This window comes from Pseudochaenichthys georgianus, unplaced genomic scaffold (assembly GCF_902827115.2).
Source record: "Pseudochaenichthys georgianus unplaced genomic scaffold, fPseGeo1.2 scaffold_889_arrow_ctg1, whole genome shotgun sequence".
Classification (NCBI taxonomy): Eukaryota; Metazoa; Chordata; class Actinopteri; order Perciformes; family Channichthyidae; genus Pseudochaenichthys; species Pseudochaenichthys georgianus.
The window spans coordinates 19,666-35,848 of record NW_027263423.1 but is presented as its reverse complement, the minus strand read 5'-3'; the positions used below and the strand labels follow the sequence as shown (position 1 = coordinate 35,848).

Genomic DNA, 16,183 nt, shown 5'->3' with positions numbered 1-16,183 from the left:
GAAATTCAAATGTTCTGGAACCAATGTTTATTTTATTTATGACTTAAAAACAAAATCATCATAAGAATACAGAGGGCGAGTGGTTATTGTAAAACAAATGAGAGATTCACACGACATTTAAAAGCAGTCCACAGATTTGAGGAGGGGTATGTCTGACTCTGAGTTGGACACCATGAAGTGGAACTGGGAGAGGCCGGGGCCTTTGTTACAGGCCGCACCTGAGGAGATCACAGAGAGACAGATTAAACGCTCGCGGTGAAATAAAATGTTAACTCCTTTCTCTGTAACGCCCAATTCATACATGGTATTAAACGTGTACTCTATATAGACCTGCCATGCACAGAACACAAACCCTTTATTACAGACACGTGGAAACCCTCTCCAGATCATCTTTGTCTATTACAGTGTTCTTTCAATTAAGTTCCGTGTAATGAAGCTCAGCGCAAGTTCAAGCAGGAAGACCTTCTTTTCTCATTCATTTACTATGTCTATGTTATACTCTCTCTCCTCTCAATAAGTGATCGGGGGCGTCACTCCCCAGCTTAACCTATCACTCGCCAGGGTCAAGCTAAGCCCCTCCCCTCATCCATCCACCACCACCAGTGTCTTGACCCCCGGGGGGATTCACCTCCCGAATGAAACTTCATGCACAACGGGGCCTAATCGCCAAAATGTCATGACATTAATTTGTGTATTCCTGGCAATAAATATGTATTCTTACATCCAAACCGTCTCTCCGGATTTAATTTATATTGTGTATTCGATAGAGATGCTCTGGGTGCATATCCTTAACTACTGATATGTGTTTACTGTTTGTTTATTTTCTATTTTATTGATTCATGTGCAATGCATTTTTAACATTCTGATGTGACATAAAAAAAAATCCCAAATTGAGATTAGTAAAGTAAATTAATTATATTCGAAAAGCGAATTTAAATATCACAAACTTTTGATTTTATAATTGTTAAAGCCACACAGGCTCTCAAGCTCAGCATCAAATGGCCAGTCATTTTAAAAAGCCTATTGTTAATGATACTAGAGAAGCCTTTAATTGCATAATAGTTTGGTGCCGAAAGTTTAGATAACTCTTTATGTAGGTTAAGCTCTGGTTTTAAGCTAACAATGCAAATATTCTAAAACCATGTATTACTATTTTGAAAATAAGGAAGATGTTGAGATTACAGCAACCTGTTTTAGTATTACAAACATCTTATCTGGTGAGGCTTGAATTACAACATATTTTATTATTTTCCGACCCTTTTCCCCCCAAACCAAACTTCTTAAATATATATACACATTGAAATCAAGTGCACATGAAGACACACTGCCTTAATAAGTATGAATGTGCATATGCTTGACGACACCCCTCTATGTGTGGTGTGAGTGCCCTTTGGCAGCAGATTAACGAAATGCATTTGTGCACATTAGCACTCACCATAATGGCCTGTTGTGTTCGCACAGATGATGGCTCCAAAGAAGTCTGAGTAATGCCTCTTGATTCTGGAAATGGCCGTCTTGCAGGCTGCCGAGGGATCTGCCCCGGCCCTCATCAGCTCCACGGCCAAGTAGCTGTTGGCAGGATTACACGTGGTACACATGAGGAGAACTAACAAGTGCCGTCAGGGCCACCGACCAACGTGATGATAGCGATGTGTTTGACATTATAGCGAGGAAAACATCTGATGCAAACACATATGATGTGATGAAACACTGAGGTGTCAAATGCTCTACTTATACTCCACTCAATCTATCTGACAGCTTAAAATACTACGTGTCACTTTGCAGAGTCAGATCAACAACACAACATGTATTTAATTATAAGGCTAAAATAAGATCGAAATAAGGCTGTATTTCTTCTCAGCGGGAAATGTATCGACAGAGTTATACACTGAACAAAAATATATACGCAACACTTTTGTTTTTGCTCCCATTTTTCATGAGATGAACTCAAAGATCTAAAACATTTTCTATTTACACAAAATAACCATTTCTCTCAAATATTGTTCACAAATCTGAAAGAATCTGTGATAGTGAGCACTTCTCCTTTGCCGAGATAATCCATCCCACCTCACAGGTGTGGCATATCAAGATGCTGATTAGACAGCATGATTATTGCACAGGTGTGCCTTAGGCTGGCCACAATAAAAGGCCACTCTGAAACGTGCATTTTTGCTTTATTGGGGGGGTCTGGGGGGGTCCGAAAACCAGTCAGTATCTGGTGTGAGGGGTAGGGTTAGGGTTAGGGTAATGTTGTGAATCGAGTGGCCTGTGTTCGTCGTCCATAACATACACCTGCCCATACCATAACCCCACCACCACCATGGGCCACTCGATTCACAACATTACCCTAACCTGTTTTAGAGCTTTGAGTTCATCTCATGAAAAATGGGAGCAAAAACAAAAGTGTTGCGTTTATATTTTTGTTCAGTGTAAATCAAATATATATATATAGATATATTAGAAATATCACATTAACCTATTGCCACTTTTAAGGGATTAACACAATAAAACAATGATATATAGGATTTTAAACAGGCAATTCTGCATCCTGATTAATGACTTTGGGTACTTTAACCCGTTTCCTGCCTGGCCTGTTAAGCATTATGAAGAAAGATTTCAACCTAATTTGTTTATTAAAATAAGTTGTTTTCTGATCTAAAAAGAAGGCCTGCTTTGCGAATAATTGACCAAAATGTTCTTTTTTTTTATCCTGTGTTATTACTCAAGAGTTTGGATGTCTGAATTTAACGGACACGATGTGCCATTAACTCTATAGACTTGGGTCAAATGCAATAAACCAGCGACACATTGCAATATCAAAAATATTTCTAATAGGCAAGCATTTGGTCAGACCCCTTCTTCAATTGCAATTCCCTCAATTTACATCCGGAAAATATTAGAATTTAAACAAGGAATATGTAAATTAACCTTTATTCTTCAGTTAATATGGACAGAAAATGTACTATATTAGACGTTTTTTTCCTCATTTGTTAACAAGCTCATTAGACTGATTTAAATCCCCATTTTTGTAGAGTTACTATACATTTAACGTGTAGTCAGATAACACTTAAAGGGGAGATTCAGGATTTGTGGACATACAGATATAAGGCCAGCATACAAGACGGCTGGATTTTTAAACTGGGCTACTGCTGGTGATAATGATGATACATTTTGACAGTATTGTCATTAGGAAGTTTTGTTACCATACCTTTAAAAACGTGTGTGACAGGAGAATGAATGATAGGCACACTTCGGTCCAGAAGTAGCATGGTTTCTTGTAAAACACAACGCAGAATCTTTCCAGGAAGAGCCTCAGAAAACTATGATTGAAATAGATGGCCCTTGGGTGCGGTTGTGTGCGAGTCTGAATGTAAAGGAGTGCAATTTAAAAATATATATATACTCCCAAACTATCCTGGATAAATAAATCTTATAAAAAATACCCTTCTGAGACTGCCGTATCTTCACAGCCAGGAATCTAACAGCAGCTTCGGTGTCTAAAAATAAATCTCACCTCTTCTGTGCAATCCACAAATGACAGTTTTGGGGCGATGTAGTCACTGCCTCCACTCTTTCTAATACTGGAGTTGTACTCACAGCAAATGGTTCACACCAGAAATTGGCTATTCAAAAACTGCACGTCACCGATGTCAATACCCGCTGAAACATATTTCTTCTGTCAAAGAAAAAGCCATGTCACGGTCTCATATTTAAAAGAAGTACCACAAACCCTGGTTAGGGTGCACAAAGGAGTTGTGATCCAGTCAAGATGTCTTATGGTATTTAATATGAAACACTGTTCGAGGACCATGACAGGAAGCTATTTTCACATGCATGTTGAAGTGAGGAAGAAAAGTCAGAAAACAATAGGTACCTTGGCAAAAAGCGCATCATGATGTCTCCGTCTCCCGTCGCAGAGGCAGCACCAGCCGAGCTGTCTGCATAGGCCCCCGCTCCCACAATAGGAGAGTCCCCAACACGACTGCAGGACGGGAATATGACCAAAATATAAACGCAGAATAAGGCCACGTGTATAGACACAAATAAACTGTAGCAGCAACCATATATATGCACTCGTCCAGTATTGTAATTCATTTCAAAACCTTTTATAACTTAACTAAACTGGTGGAACAGAGGGAGAAATCAATTAAACTGACTATTTAGCATGTATAATGATTATGTTCTACTGAGTAGCTATATCCGAAGTATCTTTATATTGTATTTACTGATAGGAAACATAATGAGAAAATGCATTCTAAAACATGATAAGCATTTCATATGACACTAATCTACATACCCATGAATTTTGTGATTTAGTCCATTGGTTGATGTGCCAGCAGCCAGGTGACCGTGTTGATCAAGAACAATCATCCCTGGTGCAAAGATAACAACAAGTGTATTGAAATTCTAGCCGTCACCATGGTTTCCTAGTAGCTAAAGAAAGCTCGACAATCAATTAAAGCCCATGTGTGATGTTGGGCTATTACTGATGAAGATTTGCTGAGCATGACATTAAAGAGACATATTGTGCTCATTGTCAGGTTCATATTTGTATTGTTTTACTCTACTACAGTGACATGTTTTCATACTGCCTGTGCTGCAGCACCTCTTTTCACCCTCTGTCTGAAACCAGAGCCCAGTCTGCTCTGATTGGTTAGCTGGCCGGCTCTGTTGTGATTGGTCTACTGCTTAGCGATAACCTGCCCTTTAGCCCATCATTTACAATGTGAGAGAAACTCCCTCTGGAGGGAACTTTGGGATTTAAGCCTTTGCAGACCATTTACATGCACTAAAACATATAACACACTGCAGGAAGGGGAACACCCCATAAAGCAGTGGTTTTCAAACGCGGAGGTACTGCAGGGGAGTCGCGGGAAGATTTTTTTACTTTATTATTTTCTCCTTTTGGCTTTGTGAAGCACCTTGAGATGACGTTGTTTTTAAAGTGTGCTATATAAATCAAATGTATTTATTATTATTATTATTCAATTGTAAACAAACACTGATCGAAAATATCTCATTGGTCAGAGAGCTGTGGGCTAATGCTGCCTTTTGCAACATCCTACTTGTGTGAGATCGGCTTTTCTGCTGTCATCAAAACGAAACACAGATCAAAGCTGAACATTGAGAATGAACTGAGAGGCAGTCTCAAAACAACAGCCCCGGTTTGAGAAGATCTGCGAGGGAAAGCAAGCACACACAAGTCATTCATAGGCTATGTGTGGAATAGGAATGGCAAAGTGATGTGATCGTTTGCAACCTGCAGTAGAAATAGTAGTTAATTAATATATTTTCCTTAAAGAAATTTGAATTTAAAAATCTACTACTCTGGGAAGAAGGCCAACCAGTTTTAATTAGGCCAAATTAATTCACAGTCTCTATTACAAGCACTTTTGTTCATGTGTAATCCATAATTAAATATAAAATGATAGTTGGATCTTTGTATCTTATTATTAGCAGAGAAAATGTAATGTTTTTACAACAATATACAATTAATCCTACCAATATAGATGGGAACCGGGTTGGGGGGGGTCCCGAAAATATATCCAATTACCCAAGGGGGGCCCGACTGAAAAAGTTTGGGAACCACTGCCATAAAGCACAATAGGGCCCCTTTAAATCCCTAACGCCTCCAAGTGTCTTCATCAGGAAACCATGCTATAAAAAACCCAGATTTGAACAGAAACTAAACCTGAATTGTTCCATGTAACATCGACATCAATTAGTCTTTCTATTTGGCACACTTTTCTGCTATCTCATCCATGTCTAGTTTCAATGAAGTGCTTGAATACTGAACTGCCTGAGAAAAGCCGACTTAACCTTCAGTGTTAAGAGATAAAACCTACCTATGGTGTCATGGGAGCGCGTATTAACAAGCTGTGCCCTGGTGTTCTGTCTCACTGTCGCCCCGGGCGTGTAAGGTCCACAAGACTTGGAAGGATCTGGAAAGACATTCTTCAGACAAGAAAGAAAATATTATCACTGTTTGCATAATTTAATAATCCTTCAACTTCATTGTAACGGCACACAAGACGTGGCAAATTGCAGCCATTTGCTTTGATGTGCTATCAATAAAACTATCTGCACCAAGCGGATAATAAAAACAGTGGGGAGTCTCGTTCTAAAATCTTGAACAACTTGAAACATTGCATGAGCAAGACACCTCCGTTTGAATTCCTGCTGCAGCTGAAATGTGTCCTTAAGCGGTCAAATCCCATGTTTTATTGAGACCTGCAACCTAATGTACCGGAGGAAAGAGCAGCTTGAGAAAGGCTTCCCTGTCTTTTTACGAGTGACTGAGTGTAGCAGGCTGCTTGACCTGCAGGGAGGTGTGCAAAGTTCAACTGCTCCTTTGATGTAACATTCTGGTGGAAAATGTCATATTTTGAGTTTCGGTGAACAGCCCCGAAACACAGGCCATAACAAGGTGGAAGTTAAATGCTAAAAAAAAAGGTATTTTCGCATGGAGTGTGTGTATCAGCATACATTTCTTTCAAGCTGCCCATTAATAAATCCACGTAAGGATCACCTCGTCTGCTTCATGGAGGTGCCTGTGCATTGTTCAAGAAGTCTTCAATATTCCATTTCATAACCGAAATGCTCTCTTTTGTTATGAAACATGTAGCTACAGTTGTTCTCCTGGGACTTTAGCAACAATCTGAAAGTGTCACACACAAAGAAAGACATCATACAGTTGGTGGAAGTGTTGCCTACGTGTCTGGACGTGAGGTAATATCGTAGGGGTGGCGAGTCAAGTGTGCACGAGATTATGGAGCTTTTGTATTTGAAAAGATAATATCAGCTGATTGTGATTCTAAACACACAAAGGCAAACCAAGTAGATAGAATAGAATAATTATTTACCGCGAAATAATTATATAATCTATTTTTATATTCTCCATTATCAAGGAGAAAGTAAAAAGTTGAAGTTCTGAAGAAAATGCTACATCAATCTAATTACTAGGCTTCGGCTATTTTCCATTTTATTTCTCAAAGATATGCCAATTTCAAAACAAAATGTTCACATTCAAATTGATTCATAATCTAACAATCTTGATTATTTTCTTTTATTAATCAATATTCCCCAGTCCTATTATTTACTACTGAATGCTTTCTAAACCTTTAACACAATATATCACAGGTTGTGATAAAGTTATATTACTTGTATAGCTATAAAATGTTGGCATGAAGAGTTTGGGCTTGGATTGAGAGGTAGACGTAAAAGCTTTTCACTTCCTCACTGTTGAGAGGATGGCACTTAACTCCTCTGTGTGTTGTGCAGCAGCTCACAGGTCATCACTGGAGGTCCTTGAACTGGACACCCCAAAGTGTAAAATGCTGTACATTTGATAAATAGGACACTCTCACAAATACTGCTGACTAATAACTTTCTCTACAGATGTTGGGGTATTATGGAGCAAATTAATAGATTCGTTTTTAAAGAATAGCTACAACTCAACGCTGTAGGGCATCACCTTTACCACAAAGCAGACATTTTTATGAACTCCTTTAGTATGCCTGTCAGATTTCCGGCTTATTATCAATCTTTTAAAAAGGAGCACGCCTGTAGCCAATACAAGTGAGGAAAACACACTCTCTAATACGCGCACACACCTTTCGATAATTAGGTTGGCAGTTGCCCTTCAGCCACTTCGAGAAAATATTCACAGAGTTGTTGGTAGTCAGGTCTTCTGCGACGAAGCCCATGTTTTCAGCAAACACAGAGGCTATAAAGAGAGAAGTCATAATTTCAGGTCAAGTTACACATTCTGCTCCACACTGACCTTGGGCTAGAAGGAAAGAAAAGGTCACAAACAAAAGAAGCGCTGCAGGCAAACTCATCTCATTTAGGCTTTGGCTTGTGAGGGAGGACAGGTCTTACATCGCTTCTGACTTCAATAGCAGTGACCTTACCGTTCACATAAGAAGGATGTTTCAATTAAAATGAATTATTTCATGAATTTCATATTTTTTCTAAGGATTTCTTGACATATGAGACTTTTAAATGTGATTTACAAGACACTAGTGGAACTACAAAGTAAAATCTCTGCCTTCACTTTCCTTACATTTCCTCTAATGTACTGCTCTGTAGAAAATAAGTCGTTATACTGTAATGCTCTTTTTTTCTTTTCTGTTATACAACCATTCCATTTATGTTGAGAGGGTTATGTGTAGCTCCGATCCATGCATTCATCGCTCGCTGCTGATGTTAGTCGTGTTGGGATCAAAGCTTATTCAAGTGCAAAAAACACATTACGTGAGTGCCTAAAAGGTTTCGTCCTAATGTGACAAGCGCCTGATAAAGATCCAAAGAAAGGTGTCTCCTTCAAAAATACGAGTTGGATCTCTGTATTACATGTACATACAAAAATGTAAGTGACGAGATTTAAAAACATGTTAAAATCACTTTAAAACCATGATTTGTTGTGGACATTTACCCACACATACCTGACTCTCCTACGAGCAGTGTGTGTTCAGTGTGCTCCATCACAGCTCTCGCCACCCCTATGGCATTCTTGATTCTTCTCAGGCCTGCCACGGCACCCACATCCATTGTATCCCTGCAGGGAAAGAAAGCATTAGGTGGTTTGCTGGATACACGAATATCTGTTGAAAGGCGGAGTATATGACCTGAAGAAACTTACATATTACAGTTGAAATTAGTTAATAAGCACAGGGTGTCAACACATTAAATACTATCATCATAGCGTGATGTGTATATAGTGTCCTATATTCATGAATAAGATACAGAAAAACACAGGACAAGTAGAAATCCCATTTACAGTGTGATGCAATTTCCGAGAAATGCCCTGTAATATATCTGTCAAACCTATAGCATTAAGTTCAATTTTCATTTGGAACTTTTTTAAGGCTGTAGTTCCTTGTGGTGATGTAATACATTGCATCATAAAGAGGTGTTTCTAATATGTATCCACCAGAACAGCTAAAGTATTTATAGATATCTATTGCAGAGGTGCTGTTTTGGATTGCATTACACTGTACAGGTGTTTCCATTATTGAGCCCAGTCAAAGTATACAATATGCTGCTGCTGCTGCTGCTGCTGTATTTCCTATGCAGCTATATTGGATATAGTGTGGGAGTTTATCCTTTCCCCACAATGTATTCATGATGTATTCATAATTTTTCCTGCAGAAGGAAGAAGGCACTTTACAATACAGATATAACAAACTGCTTTGCCTTTTGTCCGTCATCGTGAGCAGGCACTAGCCTCCCATGGTAACTGAGCATGTACATGTTTGTAGTGAGGGACTCGATAACTGTTTTCAGATCCTAATAATCTTAATTAGTGCTTTGTTACCCTCCTGTTGTCTTCGGGTCAAATCTGACCGATTTACTACTTTCATCAATCATAACTATTTTGTTTTACATTCGATTGCATCAAGGCTTCATGATATCCTTCACAGTAGACATTTGAACACAATAGCTGATGATCACTTTCATTGAACTTTGGATGATTTAGTCAACTTTGTAACACCATGGTGTTCCCGGTCAAAAAAGACTGCCATAAAGAAAAGGAATTAGTATCATCCGGATCAGATATACACCATTGTGGGTTCTTATTCTTTGTATATGTACTGCAGTTGTTCATGTGTACCAGTAGTCTGATACAATGTGTACAGTTTGAAAGGGTGTTAAATGAAATGTGGTGATTAATGGTTTTTGTGTTAATGTAATAGCAGTTAAAACAGGACCGGTCACATTTGACCGAGAACACCAACGTAAGGGCGGGAAACGAAGACAATAGGCGGGTTAAAGAAATGCTGGCAGGAAAGGTTAACAGTTTATAGCTGAAAATGTTAAATATGCATATTAGCACCAGCACAGATGTAAGACAGTCACTCAACAAATTGACGGCTTCAGGTTCTTAGTGGTAATTTTTAAATGAAATATAGGTCCTTCCTGTTCACTTACAGCTATATATTGCTTGTTTTCCAAATCCAGAACAACAGCAATGCAGGAGATTAAAGCGTTCATCAAAAGTGCTAAAATATAAGATATGGACGCATTCCAACTGGGCTTATACAGTTGTACAGCTGCTTTTAGGTTGCAGTCATGACAGCTGGTCAAAAACGAAACAGCTGTTAAATCCCAGACCGCCGAGGCAAATTGTCCGTGTTACCGGCCTTCTGCTTAATCCACTGCTTCTTCATGCTGCATTACCACGTCATTTCCTAGTTTCACATTCAATTAAAGGGATGCTTTATGTCCAGGGTTTACCCGTTCATGATCATGGCATCCAGGGTGGTCTCTCCCGCCTCATCTGGGCTCCCACCGTAGCCCACGGTGCCATCGCACTGCTCCATTTCACAGCGGGCACATCCCTTCTCCACTGCATCCAGCACGGAGCCGCCCGACTGCAGGGCGCTCCACGCTGCAGGAGAAGAACAGGGACACGTTCAGTATGTGACAAACAAGACGGATTGATAGGAAGTAAACACACTCCACCAGTGATGATATTGGTGTGAATTCTGACTGCTTAACGTATTAACTGATTCTTTATTTGGCCTAAAGATGCCTTTCACAGTTTGCTTGAGCCAAAGGAGAGGCGAGGTAAGGTCACACGCTGAGAAAGAAACTGTTTCCTGTTCTGAGAAAGCTTTCCTGTTACTGTACCTTTACATTTTGTTTATAGCCATGTTGACAGCTAATGTAATGTGATCTGATATCAGAAACACATTTGCCGCTTCTGTTGAGTGTTATGGTGGCTATGAAGCTTGTCGGGTGTTGCAATTCACCACACACACACACTATCTCCTTTTGTCCTGAAGGATTGCCCATTGTGTTCAATGCTGCAGTTTTAAATTAATTCAAATTAGACTAAAAGTAAATGACCACAGGCTCATAATGTTCTTTATTAACTGATCAAATATTGGTCCCTTCACATTTACTAAAGCCAAAGGCGAGGTGAGGTTAGGACACATGCTGAGAAAATAACGTTGCATCCTGTTCTGCAAAAAAACTTTACTGTGACACAATTGACTTTTTGCTTTATAGCATGGTTGACAGCTCATGTAATATGATCCGATACCACAGAGCACTTTGCTGCTTCTGTTGAATGGTATATGTTGTGCAAAATCTATCAAATATTGGCTTTAAAAGGTAATCTCTTCTTGACCTATAAATGCCAAACCACACTTATCTCACGGGAGGCGTGTGGTGTCGTTGTGTCCCTGGGCAAGACACTTCACCCCAAATGGCTCCTGTGGGGATTGCCCACGGTATTGAGTATGTTAGTCGCTTTGGATAAAAGCGTCTTGAGAAAGCAACCAAATTGTTTAAATAATCAAACTATTTGTCGAGTTTACATAACTGAGCAGACATGTAAAAGGTTCAGATGCATGATGAGCTGACCACTGAGATGGATTCCTGACAAACAGAGACTGTGAGATGACGAGCATTTGGTCACTGATCCCACTAGTGCCCATGGAGGATCAAAATACCAACTGGTAGCTCCGTCACCAGCTTGCCTCGAAACTCTCCGACCAGCAGGCTATATCCCAAATTCCCCCTCTTATCATTTATGAGTCATCCACCTATTCATTCTGTCTGTCTACCATCGTTGGTAAGTGCTCTTGTCTCAGGATATAATTCATTTTTTTAAATATATATATGAAAATGAGCAGTACAATCCTTTTCACTTAGAAAACGCAGCAGAATGGAAGAGGAGATTAGCCTGCTATTGTCAGCTGCTTCTGTAAGCCCCAGAAGGAATGAAAATCTGCATGGGTGGATCAATAGTGGAGGCTAGCACTTTTTAAATATCTGCCCACAGAACAGAGAGCCGGGCACATTTTTCATTTTCGTACCCACCTCAGGTTTACGAGGTGATGCACATGCGATACATTAAAGGGTATCCATCTATCACATGGTGAGATTTTTTGTTCACTTTACACACCTGCAGCTTTTCATTTGTCGAGGTTTTTTAACACCATTTCTATCTTTTGTTTTGTTCCTGTGCACCTGCTGGAAATGCACTACACTTGATAAGTTACAAGCAGTGCTGAGATATTTTCAGTTTCAACTTGAACATCTCCAATGTATCATCCTGAAGGGAATCAAATAGATTTTGGGAAGACCTGGAAATGGCAGTTATGAAGCCTAGTGGGTTCTTCCAATTTCCTATCCCCATCTTCCACTCTGATGGTCTTAGATACTTGGACGGTTAAGCTGTAGTGGAGTCACAAGTATATTGCAAAAATCACATCATATAATAGTGTGAGGGGGAACCTGAAAATACTGGTTATTGAACCTGTCAGGGATTACACTCCATTGCACATACAACATACACACAATCTGTCTCCTGTAACCATGGAAAACTGCTCGATCTTGCAGTTATAAATACACATACAATTATAAAAAATAAACCATTTTTTATTCCCCGTCTTTAATTTGTACTTTATTTGATTTATTTATTTATTATCCTTGATGAATATTACAACCTACCTACCTATTATGGAATTATCCTTTTATTAACTGATTAGTAATTTTTCATTATTATTTAAATATGTTGTAAACAAGTTGAAAGCATGTCGTGCAGTATGCTGTTCATGACCTGTGTTCATAATAAGAATTGAGCAATAAATTACCATTTCATTAGTTTCATTAACATTTAATTTGCAGATGATTTTCTATAATAACCGATTCATCATTTAGCCAATAAGACGACAGAAAATAGTGAAAAATGCCCATCACAATCTGTAAAGCACAAGGAAACATCATAAGTGTTGTTTTTTACCACTAACAGACCACAACGTGAAGAGTTTCCATTTACCATCACATTCGACGGAACGAGGCACATTTTGAAAAGCTGAAAGCGGAGAAAGGCTGAATTGATAAATGACAAAAACAATTAGGCCTAATCGGTGGATCAAATAGTTACTCATTGATTTTATGTCTGAATTGTTTCAACTCTAATAGCTCAGCTCTAAACATTTCATCATTCATGCTTTGCCGTTACAAATACTCATGTTTGAAGACATATGTTATAATTTGGTCTTCGGCTCCGTTTTGCCTCATTTTGTTGACATTACTTTGGGGTGGAGGATGTATGTGCATTGCCACAAATCTACATTTAGTTAGATAATATTTGCGTTGTATAAAGATAATATGTATATCTTTCTGTATGTTAATTTCAGACTAGTAGAATACTGAGCTAGATCTAAAAATAGAAGGGCTTTGCTGTTGGATTGTGAAACTTTTCCAAAAAGATTCCTGTGGCTTGTGATGTTACAAAGTACAGTTGGAAGTCCAAATACTAGATATGTCCTACTTCAGAGGCTATAAGCTCCACAAGATGTGCCAATGGTCCAAAACATAAAATAAATTCTATGTATCATTACATATGACGGAGAGAGGCACATTTGAAAAGCTGGCAGCAGAGAATGGCTGAATTGATTCATGTTTGAAACAATTAGGCTTAATTGTTGGTTTATATAGTTGCCGATTAATTTTCTATGTAATTGTTTCAGCTCTAAACATTTAATCAGGATTCTAATCAAGAATGAAATGGAAAAAATGTAATCAAAAGAACATAAATACATAGTCGCTATTTATGCCTTGTGAATTATGAAGACTCCTTCATCATAAAGAGTTTTGACAATGTGCACAGCTACTGTATGCCTGCAACCAAAAACCGAAAGACATGGAATCGTTTTTTTAAGTCTTAAGAGTAGATGCATTTCACAAATCATTAGGCCGAGGACATACTAGAACAACAATTCTATAGAGAGGCGAAGTCACGCCCATCTACTTCCGGCCCATGGGACCCCGGAAGCGAAAAATTAACATTGAATTCAATGGAGAGAGAACACGTATCTTTTGATCCCGTTTGAATTGTGCCACGAACTACACATATGATGTTTGTCAATCTTAAACAATAAGTTCCATGTCAAAAAAGTCACATTTTGTCGTAAAACTGTTGAAATATAAGACTATGAAAAATACGCGACTACAAATCCCAAATCCCATTCTGGCTCGCATAAGTGATGTCACAGGCGATAATGCTCCAAGTGGTTGCGAGCGACTCGTAATTAAAGCGAAGAAGAAGATCTCATAACTGATTTATTCCCTCCAATAAATAAGAGATTGCTAAAAATAAATTCACTTTTACAAGATGCCTGTGTGCTTTGTACCAGGTTGCAATCACATAAGTGATCATACTTATAGATCATAGCTCGTTCTATCGCTTCCCGTCTGATGAAAGGACCAGGAGTCGCTGGATCAGAGATCTCAGGTAATACACATGTTGTGCATGGAACACAGTCAAGCTAGCTACATAGCTAGTAGCGAGCACGTTAGTTAGCATCACATTACTTAGCCTTGTCATTTGTATTAGCCTTAACATGAAGTGAACCCAAATGTTAAACAGTAAGAGTAGTCATGATGTTAAGTATTTTCTGAAACATTTGAAGAGGAACCTATCGCCAGGTGCTAAGGGCGCCTCGGTCCTGCCGCAGTACTGTCGTACCAATAATGACGTCCAAGAACGGCCTCTCGTGTATGATTGCTTAAATCATAGCCTCTGCTCTTCCTTAAAAAATGATGTAGCTTTTTCTGTAAAAAGATGTTTATTAGTTTATTAGTCTAAATTATATTGCAATAAAGAGCAACAATTCGTTATCTGTTTATCTATACAATAATTTAGACACAAAGGCCACAGAAACGATATGTTGGTGTTCAAAAAGATAAATCATATAAAAACGTATTTTTTCGGGTGGCATTATATATGTGTGTCTGCAGGTTTTGGCCACAATGTCAGAGTCCAGAGTCCAGAGTAGACTGAATGAAACTTTGTAAACAACACAGAACAGTGTGACCTACCTGCAGCCGTTGCATTCTCGTATGGCCATGTGTTGATAACGAGAGGTAGCGATGTATGTCCAAGTGGAAACAGGACAGTTAGAGAAGAAAACAGCAGCAACTCAAACATGTCAAAACTGCATGAACATACAACGACACAGAGGACAGCTGACGTTATTTCCTATGAATTGCTCTGTCTCACTCTACCGTGAGTATTTACTAACCCAACTATAGATTCAAACTACAGATTAAAAGTGTGCACAATTATTGTTTAATTAATGAAAATTCGCTAAACTGTGGTTTAATGTAACCCTACATGCAAACTTCCTTGTTGAGTCCTTTATAATACAGTCTATGGTTGAGTCACATCACATGCTTAGGGGCGGGTTCTTCCTTAAAGGGCCAGTACATCCGCCTGTATGGGCATAGATATGTCTCATAATTATGTGTGTGAACATAAAAAGAATTTGTGTGTAAATATGTGATTTGGAAATGTAAAACACCATCCACAAATGCATTTAAAAGATTTTTAAACTCACAAATAAATGTGCAAGTGTAAAACGGATCTGCAAATACGCTAAATATTTTCACAAATAAAAAAAAGATCTGTGAATAGCTCTTTAACATTGACAACTTTCGATCAGGCATTTGTGAATTCATTTTGTATTTGCTGACCAAAAATGCGCTTGCGGATCTCAAATCTCTGCTCGTGGTTCTCACATTTCTGCTTGTGTATGGAAGCAAACAAGAGACAGAAGTATTTGAATTGTATTAGACACCGAATTTATAGCATTGAAAATATTTACTTTGAAAATCATGTATCTGAATGTTTTTGCTCCGAATTTACCTATGTGAAATAAAAATGTAAAAATTCAGGTGAAAAAAATTTGAATGTTCAAATTCAGAGCCCAAAAATTCAAGTGAAAACGTCAAAAAATTCGGTGTATAAAATTCGATGTCCAAAATTGCGATGCAGCATCATCCGGGCTACTTAGACAGGATAAGCAATCGAGCCCTAATGCAATCAAACCAACTTCTGGCCTATCAGAGCACGGCTTTGTCAGTCATGTGATCACAACAACCCGGGAGAAAAATTACTGAGAACAGTGGGGCTTGGGTAAGTAGTCAGTTTGTGCTCTTTATTTTACAAGCAGTGAGGGCTCGACAGCATTTGTATCTTACATTAGCTAGCTAAATGAGTGAAGTAGCCTTGTGCCTTGCTGTTAGCAAGCTCCGTAGTTATCATTAATTGAAGTGAATCACAACGTTACCGTGTCCTTTTGTGTGTGGGGGGGTGTGACGGTTTGCAAAGTAACGTAACGATCACTTCGGTTAGATAAGTCAAGTAGACCATGCTACACTA

General features: G+C 38.8%; 1 protein-coding gene across 1 annotated transcript; it reads right to left on the bottom strand.

The window, feature by feature from the left end:
• Positions 1–4: 4 nt before the first annotated feature.
• On the bottom strand, positions 5–15,178 carry aga (aspartylglucosaminidase). The gene is made up of 9 exons (XM_034080107.2): positions 14,842–15,178; positions 10,240–10,393; positions 8,448–8,560; positions 7,614–7,726; positions 5,847–5,955; positions 4,298–4,373; positions 3,875–3,982; positions 1,436–1,569; positions 5–218 (listed from the first exon to the last, which is right to left on the bottom strand). The coding sequence occupies exons 1-9, from the start codon at positions 14,948–14,950 to the stop codon at positions 118–120; spliced, it is 1,017 nt and encodes a 338-aa protein (XP_033935998.1). The 5' UTR covers positions 14,951–15,178; the 3' UTR covers positions 5–117.
• Positions 15,179–16,183: the final 1,005 nt, after the last annotated feature.

What these genes read in the sequence shown, in the direction of transcription:
- aga (XM_034080107.2), bottom strand. Translation starts at nt 14,950, where the DNA reads ATGTTTGAGTTGCTGCTGTTTTCTTCTCTAACTGTCCTGTTTCCACTT. An exon ending in ATGATGCGCTTTTTGCCAAG is followed by an intron (nt 1,570 to 3,874) that starts GTACCTATTGTT and finishes TCCTGCCAACAG; the next exon opens with CTACTTGGCCGTGGAGCTGA. An exon ending in GAACACAACAGGCCATTATG is followed by an intron (nt 219 to 1,435) that starts GTGAGTGCTAAT and finishes TGATCTCCTCAG; the next exon opens with GTGCGGCCTGTAACAAAGGC.